General features: G+C 39.6%; 1 protein-coding gene across 1 annotated transcript; it reads left to right on the top strand.

Moving 5' to 3' along the window:
* Nucleotides 1-7,717: 7,717 nt before the first annotated feature.
* LOC148739869 (bone morphogenetic protein 1-like) lies at nt 7,718-19,717 on the top strand. Its single transcript, XM_088749586.1, has 3 exons — nt 7,718-7,787; nt 18,302-18,358; nt 19,335-19,717. Exons 2-3 carry the CDS (start codon nt 18,328-18,330, stop codon nt 19,715-19,717), a joined length of 414 nt encoding a protein of 137 aa, XP_088605712.1. The 5' UTR covers nt 7,718-7,787; nt 18,302-18,327.
* The last annotated feature ends 506 nt before the right edge of the window (nt 19,718-20,223 follow it).

Here is a 20,223-nt window from a genome sequence, read left to right as displayed (position 1 = left end):
TAGGAGAAATTGGCCTATTCCTTCAGAAAGGCAGATTGGGAACATCTTCGGAATCTCTTGAATTACATCCCTTTGCACTGTGCTTTTCTTGAAGACAACATCGAGCTTGTTTGGTCTGCATGTTCGGATCTACTACTATCGGCTGTTGACGAATGTATTCCAAAACACGAAGTTATAAGATCCACAAATGCACCCTGGATTGACAACAACCTTATCAAACTTTGCCGAAAAAAGAAACTACTCTACAAGAGGGCTAAAAAATCGTCTATGGAGTCTCACTGGGTCAATTATCGTAAGTTTAATAATCAGCAAAAAAAGAACTGTAACTCTGCGCGAGGGCAGTATATAGACAATTTGGCTGAGGAGCTAAAATCGAACACTAGCCAGAAGCCTTTTTGGAATTACGTAAAATCCAAGAGAAAAGGATCAAACGATCTAGTATCCTTGAAAGTAAACGATAAGTTTCTAAATGACGATATTAGTATTGCAAATAGCATGAGCCATTATTTTTCGTCTGTATTTACCGTTGAGGACCAAGCTAACATTCCAGTTTTTGATTACGTTACTAACCAGAAATTATGCAGCATTTATTGTTCCCCTGAAGGGATAAAAAAATGCTGAAAAATTTAAATATCTATAAATCCCCAGGGCCAGACGGCATATCGCCACGGATTCAGAACGAATGTAGTCAGGTGTTATCATCTCCGTTAGCGTTACTTTTGAATACATCTCTTTCGCTGGGTCAGCTACCAACAATGTGGAAAAATGCCAATATTACACCGGTGTACAAAAAAGGAAATAGGAATCTTAGAGAGAACTCTCGTCAGATTTCACAAACGTGTATTCTATGCAAAATCGCGGAGAAGGTGGTAAGGAATCGAGTCGTTGATTTTTGGTCTGATCAAAATCTTTTCAACCCAGATCAATTCGCGTACCTCAGCCGTAAATCCACTCTATTACAGTTACTAGCTTGTTATGATGACTGGGCTAAAGCTAGAAATTGTTCTAAACCTACTGACATTATCTTTCTAGACATGTCCAAAGCTTTTGATAGTGTACCATACGAGCGTTTATTGCTTAAGCTGAATAGGTACGGCATAGATGGGCCTTTACTGCAGTGGTTTAAACATTTTTTGACAAACAGCATGCAACGCGTTGTTATTAGAGGAAAGTGTTCGGATTGGACGTCAGTGAAGTCCGGGTTCCCCAAGGAACAATTCTTTGCCCTATTTTGTTTATCATCTACATAAATGACATCTCAACAGATTTGTCATCTACTGTTAAGATGTATGCAGATGATACTAGAACACTAAGGACCTTGGAGTAACCATCTCTTCTGACCTGTCCTGGGGCTTGCATGTATCTGCAATGGTAAACAAGGCAAATATGGTACTAGGTATCATAAAGCGGTCCATCGGAACTAATAGCTAGTACGTGTTTTCGCTGCTAAATAAATTACTGGTCAGGCCCATACTGGGGTATGCGGCTCCTGTTTGGAGTCCGTATTTGGTTAAGGATATTACGGCTCTAGAAACGGTTCAACGAAGAGCTTCGCGACTAGCTTTAAGGCAGAAACGAGCCGAAATGAATTACGAACACCGTTGTAGGTTACTAAAATGGCAAACACTAGAAAAGCGGAGAGAATTTCTATCTCTGGTTCAATGTTATAAGATAGTTTTTGGTATTGATCACCTCTCTTTCCCAGATTTCTTTGTGTTTGCCAATAAGTGTACAAGAGCTAACCACGACTATAAACTTTACCTGAAAAGAGCGGTTTGTAACTGTTACAAATATTGTTTCTTCATTCGCATTGCGGGGAAATGGAATAGCTTGCCAGGATACATTGTTCACGCCGAATCATTGTCTGTTTTTAAGAGTAGACTTAAAATCTGTTTGAATATTTGTTAAATTTTTATTTAATCTGTAGCCTTAAATCTTATCTTTTGTATGTTTTTAGTAAGGGAAATTGTTTTTATACAGGGCTAACCACACGATTTTCCCTTTTAAGGATGTATTTTTTACATTTGCGTTCTAGCTTCCTGAATAAATGTTATGTTATGTTATGAGGCGACACGCCAGAAAACCGGAAACCAAAAGGCAGTCGACCGTTGAAAGGCGTTGATAGGCCTGTGCGGCTCCCTTCATTCGCTAGACGTTTTAAATCTTCTACCCTCAAAGTTTAGATATTAATAAGGGTCAGTGTTGAGGTGTTATAATTCTTCATCGATGGGTTCTTGAGGTCTGGCAAAGCCAGATCAGATTTATTTACAGAAGGCAATATTTTCTTCAGTGCGCGCGCTATTTTCTTTGTTTCAGAGTATACTTCTCTCCTGAAGTAATAACTCCAGAGGGACGTTTCTCGAAATAGGTTTCCTTTATTCTCGAAGGCTATTTTGAAATTCTGTATGTTTTTGCTAAACGTGGAGCGCGACAAACTCGTTCTTACGAGGGATGGGGCTTCTCCTTTTACAAATCCTTTATCAACGCTATGTGGAAAAAGTTCGTCTAGTACAAGGTCTCTGTCTCTCTAATATGCGTTTGCATGTCAAGATTCAATTCACAGTTGAATAACTCGCGTCTAGGAATATAATTACTGACTTTGAAATAATTCATCCCGCCATCGCTTGTGAGTTTAACTGTTGCCATTTGTGTCGAGATTCTTCAGTAGGCAGATTGCAGTTTCGAATCATTTCAAATAACGTCAGTTGCCTCCTAAGAACGAAACCGTCACGGATGAATGACAGGAGTCGTGCAGGTCCTTCAAACGTTTTAAGTTTCGAAAGAATGGCAACAGACAGTGAATCCCCATTACAGTCCACGTATATTCACGCCGTATCTCCCTGCCACCAGATATGTTCACTCCAACGCGTCAAGATGCAAATGACTCAATTTTTGTCTCACGACCATGATGCAACGCAATCAGAGTGCGCACACCGCCTGATACCGGGCTTTAGTTCTCTATTTTCGAACCAAGGTAAATTCAATGCTTATTATGTTTACTTTAATACTAAAAACCATTGACTGTAGGTGAGCGGAAAACAAAGCTCTTAAAAATTAAAGAGGTTAACTCACCCCAATTATAAACTCGACATTCCACTGCAAGTGCAATAATTGAAGCTATGTTTGGAGAAAAAAAGGAAGTTTAATCGGTTATAGCTATAATACGCTACTTGTATTTTTTCAAAGTCACTCGAATTTATTCAGGCATCCCATTCATTGTTGATGTACGATTTAAAAAAAGTATAATAAAAAAATGCCAGGTGGCTTATAGGCTCGGCTACACAGAGGAGTGCAGTCGTTCGTTCCTCGTTAATTTACTGACCGGCTCACTAACGAGTCAACTGACTATCTAGCCAGTAAGACAGTAAACCCTCAGATGAAACTGACAAGGTTATGACTATTAGCTGACTGAAAGACTAGCTGACTATCTGCCTGACTGTCTGGCCGACTGTCCGCCTAACCAGTAAACAGGGCTATAGAGTAATTGATTTTTACTATGGCTGCCTGGATGAAGGTGCCTGGGTCGATTGACTAACTGGCAGTCGGATCGGAAGATCAAAAAAGGGACGGGACGATAAACAGATTTTGCAGTCATTGATTAGTGTGCTTTTTCCTTTTTCCTCAGACACTTTCCAAGAGCCAAATACAAGTTCACTAGTATGGAGACCGTGAGGGCTAGAGAAAATTAAAAGATTGGAGGAAAAGGGAAAAATAGTTCAAGTAATATGTACTGTTTGTGGTAATATCAGAAAAGTCTACGTTTTAATTTCTTTCTCGCTGATCGGCTTAATGTTTACATTATTTAAGTATGCTAGTTGTATGATCTCTTCATTGCATGGTTACAAGGTAACTGGAGGGGAACATATTGTGCTATATCTGGGTGGGCGTGTAGTGGCAGTTCATCTTCGTTTCGTTTTGTCATGTCCGTTTTTGTTTATTTGTTGTCAAGATGTTCTCTTGTCAATTATAACATATGCATTTATCTGATATTCTAAGTATGTTACTTTTAGTATGTTTCTACAGACAATAGTTATTAGACCAAATTTAAACCTAGTAGATAAAAGGGAAAACCAACGGTATCACGGGTGCAGCCAGCTTATTGTCCTGCATACCTGGGCCTACAACTTTTTTCTCGCACGCTTGACTTTTGTTATATAACTACTGCAATTTTGAAACAAAAATCGAACCTTGTTAAGGCTGAGGCCTACGACAAGTCCAACAGCTGGCTACGCTCCGGATATAATAAGACATTTCAGTCTGCATGCTGATCTTTACATGGAAGCTATTTCCTATCATTAATAATAATATAGCTGAGTGGATGTTTTGATTAGGGACGCCTCACAGGTTTTAAAACTAATGTTTTGCTCATTTCCAGGGTCTTTTTTTAGCTTATTCGGAGCTTACCTTTAGTTTAGAAGGGATTAAATGTCCCTAAAAAACTTCCTTTTAGCGCTTTACGTAAGTATTTTTCCTCAAAACCGCGATTTGAAAAAAAATGACATATATCGTAGTTGAACAAAGCAAATGTTTAACACTTAAATTAAGTTTCGAAAGTTCAGTTTAAATAGTATCTTTAGTTTAGAAGACAGACAAACAGAAATAGGACAAACATTTAAAATTTTATTGGGTCAAAGACTTTCAGTCGATTATCCGAAACTTTTAGCGTTAAAACAATGACCTAATACTTATTTTTTTTATAATGTTGTTTTGACTTTTTCTAAAGAATCTCGTTGCGTTTCAATCGAAAAGAAAGCAAAAAAACATTTAGAATATGACGAGAAAAACTTTGATATGTACGGGACAAGGTAATCCAATAGCTCAGTTCTAGAATTTTGCCTTTCTCGTTTCCGAGTGTTTCTAACTGAAGCTAAATTTACATTTTATTAAGTACCTTTAATACAGAAAATAACAAAGAGGGTTATTAATGTGATAGTAATATTAGAATACCAACGGCCCTTAACAAGTGTTACCGGAGATTTGTCCGTATAACAGAGATTTAGATAACTCGTGTCTAGGATTTTGTTGAACTCGTTTAAGAGTATCTCGCCCTCAGATTGCGTTTCAACTGAAAATGACTAGGTTTCTTTCGTCAATCACTAGATGTTTGGTAGTAGGTTGGTAATCTAATTAGTGGATTTCTTTTATAACTCGTTAGCGTGCATAGGAGTCACTAGTAGTGAAATTAACGTTAAGATTGGGCTGCAGTTTATGTTCAAGAACTTAGAATCACAGTTAAGATTTCAGTTTGGAGACATCAGGCGGTACAACAACAGTTTGAATGGTTCATTAACACAACTCGTCAAGCGAGTAATCAGAGTGCGAGTCGGATTGTTTGATTTCATTATTATCTCTAGTTCAAAAATACAACTTAAGGACAAAATGCAAGAATTAAACGAAAAATTTACTAGAAAAAGACGTTCGTTATGAAAGATTTGGCAGATATTAAATGATCTACGTAGCTAATTTCTAGAATTTTTATAACTCGTATGAGAACATTATGGTAATTAAAAGGTAGATCACGTCATTTCCGCGATGTTTCGACGTTTGTCAAAAGCACAGATTATTAAAAAATAGAAAGATGTTTGGGTAACGAACAATAAGTTAGTTATGGGATATTTGGTGGTACAACAACAATTTGAATAACTCATTTCCATAACCTTAAGCTATTTATATTAAATTAAGCTAAATGAATAAAACAGACGAAAGTATAGAAGAAAATGGGAAGAAAAGAGGAAAAAAGAGGAGAATTTAATGGGTAAGATGTCTCTTATTAGAGATTTTGTAGAATACAAATAATCTAAATAGCTCATTTCTTGAATTTTTATGACTCCTTTGCGAACATTGTAGTCATTAGGAGTTACCGTGACCCCTTTCATAGCTGAAGCCTACTTCTCTACATTATTCGTTATTACTATTAACATTAAGTATATATAAAACAGAAAAAAGGTTTTATGATGCCACTGAATAGATATTTGGTAGCGTTTTTAAATCTAATTTTGTAGTTCTTAGCTAGATTTTTTCAAACTCATATCTAAATTTCTAGTTAATTGTAGTATTTGGTATTCAAACTGCTTGATAACTTCAAACGTAATCATCAAACATGGCTTTTGCAGTAAGAATATCTTAGAAGCAAAAGTGGCTTTCACAGAAAATGACACAGAGTTAAGAACATGGGGTCATGTATGAGTTACTGTAAAACTAATACTTCAATAAAGCATCTTAAAGACCTTACACGAGTCCATTCATAGTTTGCCCCCATAAAGGTACTCAAGTCTCTCATCAGCTTCATCTGCAGTATAGATTATGTCACAGTGGCCTGTGTCGAGTGAAAGTATACAAAAATGCTTTCTATATCTCTTGTTCTAAAAGAGCTTTGAGTTGGAGGGGGTGGGTAACTATCTTTGAATTACCTATAACATTGAAATTTTCCTTCCATAAATTATTAGTTTTAATTTTTTCCCAAAAACTGAGCAGTTTCCTTTTGAAATTATAATGTATCTCCTTTTTACGCGACTGTTTTAAGAGGTTTGGTTACCCTCCAATGTGAAACAAGGAGTAATCAGTACATTTCAGGTGGAGTTAGGAAATCTTTTTAGGTTTTCTATTTTCTATCCGACTTACTCTTGGGGTGCAGGGATGGGGCAGGGGGCTATTAACTCAAAACGCCTTTGAAACAATGTGTTGTTTTAACCGTATTATTCCCACATTTTTCTTAAGCAGGAAATCTTTACTACACGGTGATTGAAAAAGAAATTTGGGCTGTACTGTGATTGGTCTAAAGATCTTTACTGCACTATGATTGGTAAAGAAATATTTGCTGCTCTGTGATTGGTCAAAAAATCTTTACTGCACTGTGATTGGCCTAAAAAAAACTTAACTGAACTGTAATTGTTCTAGAAATCTTTACTACTCTGCGATTAGTACAGAAATCGTTGCGGCACTATGATTGGTCTAGAAACCTTTGCTACATTGTGATTAGTCTAGAAATCTTTGCTATCTTGGCATTGGTTCAGAAATTTTAGCTTTAATAAATACAACAATTTGCATTGGGGATTAGAGTTTACACTCCAGATTTATACCCTCATTGAGGGACTACTTAGCTAACTAATGCGACCTAATTTGGAGGAAAACATCGGCTAAAGCAGATTAAATCGATCCGCAAACCTGAGTGCAACTAAAGTAAAAGGTAAATCATTAAACGGCGTCCATATATATTACTTTGTATTGGATACTTCTGCAGTTAAACGTGCTTCTATATGGCTTAGAAAGAACAAAAAAAAAGAGAGAAATAAAAGTTAATTACACCGCATGAAAACGGGAAAGTACTTATGGTCAAGAAAATCTCACTTCATAGGGATTTGAAAGTCAAATGCAATTGAATTTGAAATGGCTGAAACGTTGGTTGTCGATTAAAAGTCATGTTTAATTTTAATTTGGTCAGTTTCCTCTTCGGGATCATAGAAAGAAAAAAGTTCAGTTTAGTTTAGTGCATCATCATATAAATCCTTGTTTTCAAATTTTCAATCAAAACTGATCAAAATAAAAATTGTAAAAAAAGAACTGAAAAGAAAGAACTAGACCTTATTTTCATTTCTATTTATCTTTTGTGTTGGACATGCGACATGATCGAATAACGTGATGGAAATTTTGAATAATAACTTTCAAGCTATTAAAACAACATTTGATAACAGCTGTAAAAATCTACATTTGTGTGGATTCATTTTCTTCTGCTTATGCGGATAAATGCGATCAAGTTCTTGCAGAGAAAAGGGATAATCAGCATTCAGGTACTAAACATAAGATCTTTGTCACTTTCAGTTCTCATTTTATGTGGTACATTTACTCCTCTCTCTCCCTCACTATAAGGTAGAAATATCAGATTTGAAAGCAGTAGGCATTTTTCGCTGATGACAGATTAGTTTCTTTGCTTGTGTATATGTCGATCCTTCTGATAAATTTATTTGTTGCGTTTTTCCCCACAATATTCATTCTAAACCATTTTTCCCCCGACTTATATTTCTGTAAATCAATTGCGTGGTTTTCTTTTTTTTTTCTTGTTGTTTGGGATTCTCATGTTATTCCTATGATACATTTCGTGCGTTCTCTGAGAAGCAGAGGACGCGAAATAACGGAAACATGAATATTTTCTTTCATCACATATCATATTATTTGTCAGAATCAAATTTCTCGTTACCAAAACCGGTATAATTTCAGCCGTAAAAATAGTGAGAATTAAGCATAAAGATCAATATAGAAAAAAATCGAAATTCTTCAACAAACATATAATAATAAGATCAACGGAATAATAAACAAGAATGTGTGTTTTGTAATGATATTTTACAATGGAAATGCGAATTTCATCGAAAAGGAAACGAGTTTCTTGTACTATTTTCCAAGTTTAAAGTAAATTTGAAAGTCAAATACGCGAAAATTAGACATCAAGCAGTCAGTTTGCAAACGATAAAACAATGATATTGGCAGAGTAACGGACATATTAGTTATTAAAAATAAAAGTCTACTGCTCATTAAGAAATTGTAAAACAACGGAAGTATAAACAGTCTATCTGTGGGAAAAAATATATATCCTTAATATGCTATTATTTTACCTGATAAAGAAAGCGCACAATGCATACAATTCTTTTTTTTTTTTTGAATTTCTTTGATGATGTGTTATGTAACATTATTGCAAAGCGAAGTTTCTCCTTCTATCTTTAATATATGTTATAGATACTAAAGCAGTTTGGCTGTGGGAAGAATGAGACTGGTTGTACCTCAAAATTGTAACACTCGCATTTGTCTTGCTCTTCTATATGTAAAAATTATAGAACACTGTAAATAGTTATTCGCGACTTTCGCACCATAAATGATAAAACAAGATGACTAATACATTTCAAAGTAATAAGGAAGAGATCCAGACATCTGTCATTGAAAGAGTAATGGCTGTTATCTTGCCAAAAAGACCAAGTAGTGACGATCTTCGAATTACTGATAAGTTTTAAAATTAATGAATAACCTGGTTATTTTAGTACGAACTCTTTTTATCTAAAGGCGGCGAGCCTCCCTTCTTTTATTGCTAGATATCTACACTTTCAGTACAGATGCCAATGTTGTCGACGAATACATGCTCCGTGTTTTACTACAACATAGCTTCTAAAATATTTCACCACAGCAACACATGGTTTATTAGCTTGATTCCCTTCAGTTTTTAACCAGAGTATAACATATCTGTGACATATGCTCTAGATGTGCATTTCACACCTAGTTGTCAAAACAAAGACAACACAAAGTGAGTGAAATTTGAATAAACTCATGAAAGAACCTCATCTAATTCATCAAAATCTGATTTCCCTCCAGCAACATCGTTATATCGTCAAGAACAATGGTGTCGAGAAGTTTGGAAAACGATCAACCTAATCGAATAAAAAATTCAAAGGAGACTTACTTCAGAGAACAAAACAAGAAGCACGCATCTTGTAAGAGATGACAAAAAAAAGGAAAAAAAAATCAGCCAAGTGGTGGATAAAAGGATAGCTAACAAAATTCTAAATATATCATGTTTTTTTGTTTTGCTTGAGAGGTTGGTAAACACTACAACTGAAATGAGAGGCAGTTTGTTGATGGGAAATAAGGAAATCATCATACCATGCTGTCCATTCTCTCAACTTTATATTAAAAATGCACAGTACGAACCTTATATTTTAATTTGCGCAGCGGTGAGAATTTTTTTCAGCGTTTCAAACGAAATAAAAAAACACCATAATATTTGGTGAGAGGATGAAAAGCACCAAACATGCAATGAAATACAAACTGCTCGAAAGAGGCCTTAAACTGCTGTAAAAAGTAAAATTTAAAATCCAAGCTTTCGCCGATCAACGGCGTCATCAGGGATGACCCTGATGATGCCGTTGATCGGCGAAAACTTGGATTTTCAATTTACTTTTACGACAGTTTAAGGCCTCATTCGAACAGTTTGTATACTTTAACAATGTTGCTAAAGGACAACATGAACAGATTATAGTATGGAATACTGAGAGATTACTTGCAGGCGTTGCTTTTGCCTGATATAAAGAATATAACATGCTTATGGAAATTTATCTCAATGAATATTGAATGAAAAAATACTTGTAATCGGTCGCCATGAATTAATTAGTTTTTAATGGTTCGTTTCGTAACTTTTTTCTAACTTAATAGTTTAATAGAACACAAAGTTACAAAAGCATGGTATCACAACGTATCGAATACGTACGACATGTTCTGGGTAAGCGCGCCTATAACTGTCCCAGAGTTCCTTGCGTTTAAACGTGCCCTGAGTGCTGCCTGCGACACTACATTCTCCCCATGCAATATAGCCAAAAAAAGCTTAGATAAAAACGACTGGCGATAGGTTGACACAACATGCGGAAATAAAGATAAGTAACTAAAATAACGTAATTTCGAGTTCATCTGATTAACTACTGATTGTTCACTGAATCCTGTCCGGTATTTCATGGTCTGGGAATTTGCTCCTGAGATATTCGTCAGCGCTACGACAGGGCCTTGAAGTGCGAGCAGTGGCACCTGCACTTGAAGGTGCCTCTTCTACATTTTCCGTTGTCGGCTCCACTCTGTCCGGTGTACACGATAGTCCCTTCCCAGGGGACAGCACCTTCTCCAGTCGTTCCTGCGGTTTGGGAAGCACCTCCGCCTGGAGTTCTGCGCTCGGCTTGCGACTGAAACCGGGGTCCAGCTGCGATCTGCCCACCCCGTCCAGAGTCTGATAGGGTACTTTCTTGAAATGTGCTGTCGATCATGTGATGGTGCTGCCGTCTCTCCTTTTCACCACCACTTGTGTTCCTTTTCTGTGCTGTTCTTCCAGTGGCTCTCCCTCATAGGGCGGCGAGGCTTTGCTGCTGAGATCTTGTTTCACCGGCACTGAATCCCTAACCTGTATATCCGAAGTTTTCCCGTTCCTCTTCCTGTCTGCATATGCCTTCATTTGTATCTTCTTCTCTAGGTCGCGCTGAAACAGCTCCTCGAAATCCATTTGCCGCGGGATGACTCCTACCAGCAGCCTTGTGCGGAACCTGCGGCCAGGGAACATCAGTTCTGCTGGGGCTAGCTTGGTGGTCCCATGTGGCGTTGCTTGATAGCGTAGGAAACGGTGCACTTCCTGCCTGAAGACCTGCCCAGTTAATTGACATACGCGGTATAGTTTCTTAAGCACCCGCATAAACTGTTCCACTTCACTGCTGGCCTGAGGATTCTTGGGTGTCTTGCGCTCGTGGGTGAAGCCCAGATATGTGCTGAGGTTCCGGAACTCCTTTCCATTGAATAGGGGTCCATTGTCGCTGCCCACGATCAGAGGTATTCCCAGCGAAGAGAATATATAGTCCAGTTTGGGTATCACTGCTCGGGCACTAGTGGTACTCACAAACTCTACTTCAACCCACCGCGAATGTTTACATATGACAACGAGAAGGTATTCACTGGTGTTGATAGGTTCCCAGACGTTTATGGCCACTTCCATCCAGGGTTCATTCGGTAGAGGTGACATTCACAGGGGTTCGCGGTCACTTGCTGGTGTCACTATTTGGGATGGATGGCAGTGTTGAATGTGGGCTTCCATCATCTGATCCAAACCTGGAAACCAGACCCTGCTCCTGAAATATCCTTTCGTTTTTGTAACCCTCTGATGTCCCTCATCCGCAAGACGTACTACTTTGTCACGAAGGGACCTGGGAGCCACTATGCAAGACCCTCGCACGACCAATCCTCCTACAACTGCTAGCTCGGTAAAGACTGGGTCAAACTGTGGCCCGAGTGCTTGCCGCTCTGATACCGCGAATTACCCCCTTGCTATCGCACTCTTAAGATCTTTGAGTTCAGGGTCCTGACTTATCTCCTCTAGCAGCTCATCCCATGATACCGCGTCTGGCAGTGCCGCTTGCATCACTGCTCTGATGTCCTTCTCAAAGATGTCTTCATTTTCACGAACTGTGAACTTTGCTTGGTGTACTGCGAAGGATCGTGCATCATACGTATTTGCTTGGTGCACTGCCCTGGGGTCCGGCGTCGTAAGAGGTTCTAGATTCCTAGAGTTGTAATCAGCCTCATTCGTTTCTGCCTTTGCTTTCTTTCATAGTACGTCGTTGAGCTTGTCATCAAACCCTGCACGCGAACTCTCATCCGTTGAATTCTGAGCGGCGAGGTGACTTTGTGACTAGCAAACAGGGGCAGTAGTGGTTTGCAGTCAGTGTCCACCTCAAACGTGTCTCTGAGGCCATATAAGTAGATCTGATTTATGAGCACGCCTCGTTCAACTGCTTTAGCTTCCTTCTTTAGCTACGAGTATCTGGTTTCAGTATTTGTCAAATCCCTAGACCTATAGGTTACAGGTCTCCACCGCTTGCCTTGTGGGTCATATTGCCTCAGGGTAACCGCTAAACCACGAGGTCCCGCATCTGTAACGAGTTTGGTCTTTCGATGTGGGTCGAACTACGCCATTACTGTGTGTCTCGTTAGCAACGTTTTGGTTTTCTCGAATGCTCTCTGACACTCAGGTGTCCACTGGAAGGGGGCCCCCTGTTTGAAGAGGTTTCTCAGTGGTGCTGTGACCTGTGCAAAACCCTCCATGAAGTCTGCAGTAGCTCCAGGAAAGAAAAGGAACGATCGCACTTCTGCTTGAGATTGGGGCGGGCCGGCGGCCTGCAATGCCGCCACCTTGTTAGGGTCTGGCGAGATTCCTTCAGTGTACAATACTTTGCCAAAAAAAGTCACAGCACAAAGGTTGAACCGGCTCTTCTTCATGTTAAGGGTCAGTCCGTGGCTCCGCCACAGTTGTAGGATGTGTCTTAACGCCCGGTCATGTTCCTCCTGTGTGGCGCCAAAAACCAAGACGTCATCATAGATACTGATAGCATTAGGTTCCAGGGATACGACCTTTTGGACCTCCTCGTTGAGATCTCCGCTGCACTGTTCACTCTAAAGTGTACTCTCTTGAACCTTTTGAGTCCGTGATGTGTGTAAAACGTTGTCAGCTTTCCTCTCTCTTCTGCTAACTCCAGCTGCATGTAGCCATCATTCATATCCAGGTGCGAAAAGAACTTGGCCTCATTCAGCCTGGTTTCCAGCTCCCTTAATGGGTATGGTGTGCCTTGTTCTCTTGATGTATTTGTTAACATCGGTCATGTCAAGACTGGCCCTGACACTTTCACCGTCCTTCTTCGGAGTGAGGACCACATTACTACACGAATCTGTCGGTCGGTCTCCTACATCCTCTATGATGTCTAGTGCATGCCACCGGTCCAGGATTTTATCAAACTTCTCTTTCAGAGGTATGGATATTCGTCTCTGTTTCTGAATAGTGCCTGGGGCCTCGGGTACACCTATAGTTTTACAGTCACGCCTTTCAGCTTTCCAATACCAGTAAGACATCCTCAAACTCAGATATCAGTGTGTGTTTCTCTTGCTGTTCCACATCCATTACTGGGGCAGGGGCTTGTGTTGTTTGTTCAATGTGGTACTCGATAAGGCTCATATTTCCAGCTACCTGGCGACTTAAAAGGGCCGTGTTCCCTTGACCTTTGACTACGTATACGACTTCTACAATGTTGTTATGATTTCGGCGGATGGATGCGTTCAAACAGCCTAATAACCATAACGCCGGTCCTGGTCCATCCCCTGAGTAGCTACGGATGATCGCTTTCGTCGGCTGCAGGCTGCTTGTTTATCTGTAGCGTTACAGTAGGGTTTGATGACTTTTCTCCGGCTACTCGGTACGGGTAGACCTCTTCGTTTGTCTCACTTTCCTCCTCTGGTTGTCTCGGGGTTGTGTCCAGTTCTCTCTCTATGGCTCTGACTTGCCTACCGAGGCGATTCGGTTGTCTGCTGGGACACATCCTAGCAAAATGGTTGCTCCTTCCGCACTTGAGGCAGTTCTTACCCCAAACAGGGCAGGTAGTTCCCTTTGGGTGTGCTTCATTTCTGCATCCACAGGGCTTGATTTAATTTTTGAATCACTAACCCGAAGGGTTTGTAGACATCTCTTTTACTAACCAAATTATAAAGTTTGGTATCCAAGCTCACAAGTTACGGTATCTCAAATAATGAACACTTTGTTAATAACAACTAGGACAAATTAAAAAGCAGCTGAAATTGCATGGTTACTTTAAAAATGTTGACAATTAAGCACCTATTTTAATCCCCTATCGTCTATCATGATTAAAGAACTCTGCATGATTCAATGTTGAACTGCCAGAACCTCGTGAACAATAGTTTCAAAGCGAATATTCGCAACATGGCGGATCCGATAAAGTTGTGTCCAGATCTCCATATTCGACACAAACTCGCATCCAGGGCCTTAGCGCTCGAAATGGCTGTAAAGCTCAATTCGATCCCAAAGACAGCAAGAACAAATTGTTTGAGACAGAAAACAAGCTAATGCAAGTAAATAACACATAAAACGTTCTTTAAATTATTCTTTATTTGTAAAAAGCTTCTTTCCATAACATAATCTAAATATGTCAGAAAATTTTACTAACCATGTCGGGTTAGTTCGACACATTTTTAGTAACCAAAAGTTGAAAATTACTAACCACTGGTTAACGGGTTACTGTGGATGTGGACAAAACCTGGCCTAGGCCATGGCCTACCCTGTGGCCTACCCTATAGCCTACCGGTGGTCAGATTTTTAAAAGGATAGCATTGCTGGAAACCTTTCAACGTTTTCCTGAGTACTGTCTTACCAACGACTTTCTTCTGCTGTTTTGGCGGCCACATTCCGTTCAAAATTTCTTAACCTTCTGATAGAATAAGGCAATCGAGGAACAGAGGCCGGTTAAACGCAACTTTTGGGCAAACATCATCATATCAGCTCTCCTTTCAAATTAGTGGAATACTGGCCCTTTCTTTGGAAAAGCAAGTAAAGTTTGCGAAATGTTTACGACGGCGATGCGTGCGTGTCCCGGGGTGCTCGTTGCAAATTCAATACTCTACAGCACTTGAGGGCACTTAAAAAATTGGCCTGGCACGTAATGTTTGCGTTTTCTTACCCAGATATGTATGCTCTCTAATGTAACGCCGTTCATTACATTTTTACACCAGCACTCCACTATATGTTACCAACTGACAGCCTGCATCATAAAGCCGCCATTTTGTATATCCTCTGCGACCACGCAATATCGGCCCCTCCTCTCCCCTCCCCCTTAACCTGCCGTTATGGTTGAGTACTGTGATATTTGCAGTGTTTCGTTCCCTTAGACGTTGAAAATCGTGTTAGTGACCTCTTAGTATACCCTTTTCAGAGACAGATAACTGTATACCAGCGTATTCGTTCGACTCTTACTGATTTTATTTTTATGTTCTTAAAAATCTGACCACCGGTAGGGCATAGGGTAGGCCACAGGGTAGGCCACAGGGTAGGCCACAGGGTAGGCCACAGGGTAGGCCACAGGGTAGGCCACAGGGTGGGCCACAGGGTAGGCCATGGCCTAGGCCAGGTTTTGTCCACACCCGGTTACCCTTAATTTCGAACCCTGATCCAGTGCAACATAACTTGGTTGTTGGTCTACCTGAGCTGTGGTCATGCCTGTTATTCCTCATACTGTACCATCCTCGCCGGGTGATCTTGTTCACCTCGTGACTGTCCTTTAAACTCTGCTGGTCACCTCCACGGGTCGTACAATCGTCACCTGCCATCATCTCGCTTCCCTGCTTCGTCATTTCAAACGCCTTTGCGGTTTCACGCACCGACTTTAAATCCCCATTCTTTCGGATCATTTTGTTGCGTAGCTTACCATTTTCTGTTTTGATCACAACCAGCGTTCGGAAACTCACAGTGTAGCCCCTGTTCTCTGCATTTTGTCTCTAAGTCCGCAAACGGTACCTCGCTGGGCCATTCCATGTTGAAGAACTTGTATAACTCTAAGGTGTTGTTTCGGTGTGCCTTAAAATAGTTTTTTAACCCTTGAATATTAATATGTGACTCGTAATTCGTGGGCTGCTCCGGTAGCGTTTCGATTAATTTCTGAGGTTCTTCTCCACCCACTAAGAGGAACAGGTGGAGCTTATCTGTGCCACTTACTGCCATCCATCGTTTCGCCCTCTCGAATCGATCTCGCCACAGCTTCCATGCTTTCTCGCGTTGACCCGGTTATCCTTTCAGGTCTATGGTGCTCACGCTCGCATTAACACTTGCCAAGACTCCTGCTTTACTTCTGTTTGTGATGTTTTCTTCTAGTCCACCTTCGTCTGGCATTGTATCCCTTTTCTCGTCACCAATTTAATTGAAGGCAAAGTAATAAAAGCATAGTATCACAACGTATTGAGTACGTACGACATGTTCTGAGTAACCGCGCCTATAACTGTCCCAGAGTTCCTTGCGTGTATAACGTTGCCTGAGTGCGTCCTGCGATACTACAAATAGCTCAATGATCAGATTAAAATTCTTGTTTCTTACTTCGATACGTTTTTAAATGGTCTTGTAGTGAGAATCCAGAGAAATGTGTACTTTGATGAACTGCATAATTTAAACCTGACAAAATGAACTCGTCGAGATACTTTGAATGGCCTCTAATCATTTTCTGAGATACTTTGCCTAAGAAAGGAAACAAAAGAACGATTATCCGCTCTATAAAGGCTTTTTACATGTATTTGAGGATATATATGAAAAAAAGACAAGAATCGGGAAAAGAAACCAAAGAGGAACTTGTTTCTGACGCCTGTTTTTATTTTTCTATCAAAATGGAAAGGAAACAATGATTTTCATTCGAAAATTAAAAAAAAAAAAAGCTGACATCATGTAGACGAAGTTTGTATAAAATTGCTTTCTCATTAGGTGAATACCAGCATTAAAATTATTTTGAAATGGCTTTCTTACTCCACACGTTAAAACAATGTAAAAAAAGCTGTTCTTTGAATATTTTCTTTTTATTTCGTATTCCTCCTTTGATGTTTAGTCATACATGAAATCCTCTTCGGAAACTCTTTTGCGTTGCTATTTACCGACACATATATACTGACTTTTCCTTCGTTATCACAAAATAATTACTGATCGTCATCCAAACCCATTGTTTTCTGTCTGCATTATATCCCCGAATGTCGAGAGAAAAATAATGCAAACTAACTGTGTGAGAAAAACGGGTGTGGTCTTTTTTAGTAGCAGGGAAATTATCAGGGGTAATCTTACACGTGCTAAATTGACACGCAGCATTATTAAACCTAAAACAAGCTGCATTATTAAAAATAATGCTGCGTGTTTTAGTACGAAACAATTCTTCCTCAGAACAGCTCTCCCAGCAGCTTTCCGCCATCGTTCCAGACGACAATCAGTTCGCTTTCAAAAACAACTGTGTTTGTCGAGCAATATGCCAATTGACGTCTACCTTGACAAATAAACAGTCAATAACTCGTTTCTGGTTGCTTTTTTCACACGTACATGTCATATAAGTTATACTCATGAAAACAATAGCTCATGTAACCGTTACCTTGAATAAAACCATCATTGAACGTCACGAATTGTTTGATTCATTTTTTTCCACAATAATAATAAAGGGCGCCGACATTCGGTGATATAACTGCAGACAGAAAACGATGGGTTTGGATGACGATCAGTAATTATAATAGATCTACGGCCTCAGCTGGATGCAATATTTCTCATAATGCCATATGCCTCAGTAATCATCAATTAAATATTAAAAGCCTCAATGAAACGGTCAGAATTGTCCTCTAGTTTAGAGCATATAGTTTTGATGTTTTTCTAGATAAAAGAAAACCAATAGCTTTTCGAATGATGGAGGCAAATTAACTAACACCTTTTAAAGGTGTAGGTACTTGGATATAGAACTCTTAAACGAGTTCTAAACCGCACAGTCTTAAATCTTTCAGCTTTGCATTCGACTGGGTTCCCACAGAAAAAAAATAACTCATATCGAATTTCGTAGAGTCGCTGATTAGTTCAAAGGAGATTTGCTGCAGTTTATAAGCTTCTCGAACACAAGCTGGGGCTGTTCATAAATGTGTTATAGGATATTACTTCGCCAAGTGCGATGCTGATACAAGGATTTGTGAAATGATCATGAAATTCAATATTTTTCCAATTTTCATGCTGCATTAGCGACATTTTCCGAACCAAAAGGCCGAGATTTTTGTTTGGGGTCTACGCCCTTCCCCCCTCACCTCCTTCCCCCTTCCCCCTCTCCCCTGTTTCGCCGCCTATGATGTAACTTGTAACTATATCAAATTTCCAATTTGCGTTGATGGCGTCAACAAGTAATGTCTACTGAACGGTTAGACATTTACGTTAATATCGAATTTATTTCTTTAGCGAACAACATTTTGACGGTATCCTCAATGGCCAAGTGGAGTTTCATCCTTGTTTTCTGTAAGCAATTCAGATGTTTTCAAATCATTATTTTTCCTAATGGAGGGAGAGAGAGGAGGCCCCATGAGTAAGGTGGGCGGTAAGGAAGGGAATGGAGATCATCAGTGGGATATCCGTCCATGGAGAGTACTAAAGAGATGGAGGATGAATGAAGATGGCATCTGCTGAAAGATGAGGAAGAGATTATAATCTCCTGAAGATAAGTGTATAGGCTTGTGGAATGGGTTACATTACTTCTTAGAAGATGTCCAAGACGTCAACAGTGTCCCGGCTGAAATCTAAATAAGGATCTGCTCCATGTTTTCCTGACGCATTAATCTTTTGAGATTAAATTCAACTTCAATAAAATTCCTTGGAGTTCAATAAAACCATTTCAATGAAATATGCTTAAAAGACAGTAATAAACCAACTTTTAACTACCCTGCGTACACCTATTTCACAAGAAAACTACATGTACGGTCTTGATACAAAATCGATGGCAAGGTTTCTAGTTGGAATCGGAGAGAAATTGGTGCAATGGCTATACCTTAAGCCTGGCGAGCCCCAGCCCTGATATCTGTTGGGTTACTGAGCTAGATAGTTACAAAGCCTCTGAGCTTATGTTTTCCTTGTGCTTTTGCTTTTTATAACTTTGAATGCTGCAGAGGAATATTTGGGATCGTTAAAATTCAATTTACCTTGAGTTTTTTAAAGTCGTCATTAGTTTTGTCACAGCTCGAGCAAACTAGGTTAATCTTTGGGTACTGCTTCTCTCTCTCCTATGCGGAGTACGTAATGAATTTTTGCGCAAGATTTCTTGTTGAATAGTCTAATAAATGGAGTACTTGTGCTTGCAAGAGGAGCCCAGCAAGTATGCAATCCCTTGTTTTGTGTACCAGCACATTTTTTTTTTTCTTGGTCTTAATATACCTTTTAGAATTTCTCAATAATAACCATCAACTGTTTTTGTTATAATCAACTAATTGGCTTGATGCAGTTATTGCAGGTTTGTTGGAGAATGCTAAGCAAGCACAAGAGTGGAAACAGGTCGAAGAGTTTGATAAAGAACGAGTTCTTTCAGTTCCACAAGGAAATTATGTGGAACTTAAATTTACCATGCGCAGTCAGTATCAACGACGATGTCTATTTGGTACATATCTTGAGATCCGTGATGGCAGTAATCAATCAGCCAATCTTTTTGGTAAATTCTGTGGAGAAGAATACGGAACTGGAGTAGTGCGATCTCGGGGACGATACATGTGGTTGAGATTTATTCCATTGAATCTCTATAATTTCACTGCAGTCTATTCTGGTAGACTCCACAATGAAACAGGCATGGAGTTCCTTTCAATATGTTTATCACATAATATACATATATAACTGCAGACAGTACTGTTTCGGCCTTAATTAGCTTCTGGGCCTCATCAGTGCATTGCTGATGCTAGATGGGGGGGAACCGATATGGTTACCCCGAACGATCCCACATGTGTGGTATCGTCCAAGCCATGCAAGAGTGCTCAAACTGGGAAAGCCTAGTGAGCCATGCGCAATGCTAGCGGCAATGACTCACCCCACAGTGCTCAATGCAGACACGAAAGCAGAGCTTTGTCTGCCAAAGAGCTATATCTATATATATATATAAGTTAAAAGGCCTCGAGCCAACAGTGATGCCGCGCCAGAAGGATCCAAATGGATTCACAGTCCAAACCTCGATAAATGGTAGGAGAAGTAGTGTGGTATACGAGGACGGACAACTTCGAGCGATGGAAGACATATACTCAATAAAAAGTCTAAAAAGTTTAATAAAAAACGTTTCGGTCCGAGACTGTTGAACTGATGAAGGTCTCGGACCGAAACGTTGTTTATTAAACCTTTTAGACTTTTTA

Source organism: Stylophora pistillata, chromosome 2, assembly GCF_964205215.1.
Source record: "Stylophora pistillata chromosome 2, jaStyPist1.2, whole genome shotgun sequence".
Taxonomy (NCBI): Eukaryota; Metazoa; Cnidaria; class Anthozoa; order Scleractinia; family Pocilloporidae; genus Stylophora; species Stylophora pistillata.
This window is presented reverse-complemented; position numbering and strand designations above follow the sequence as displayed.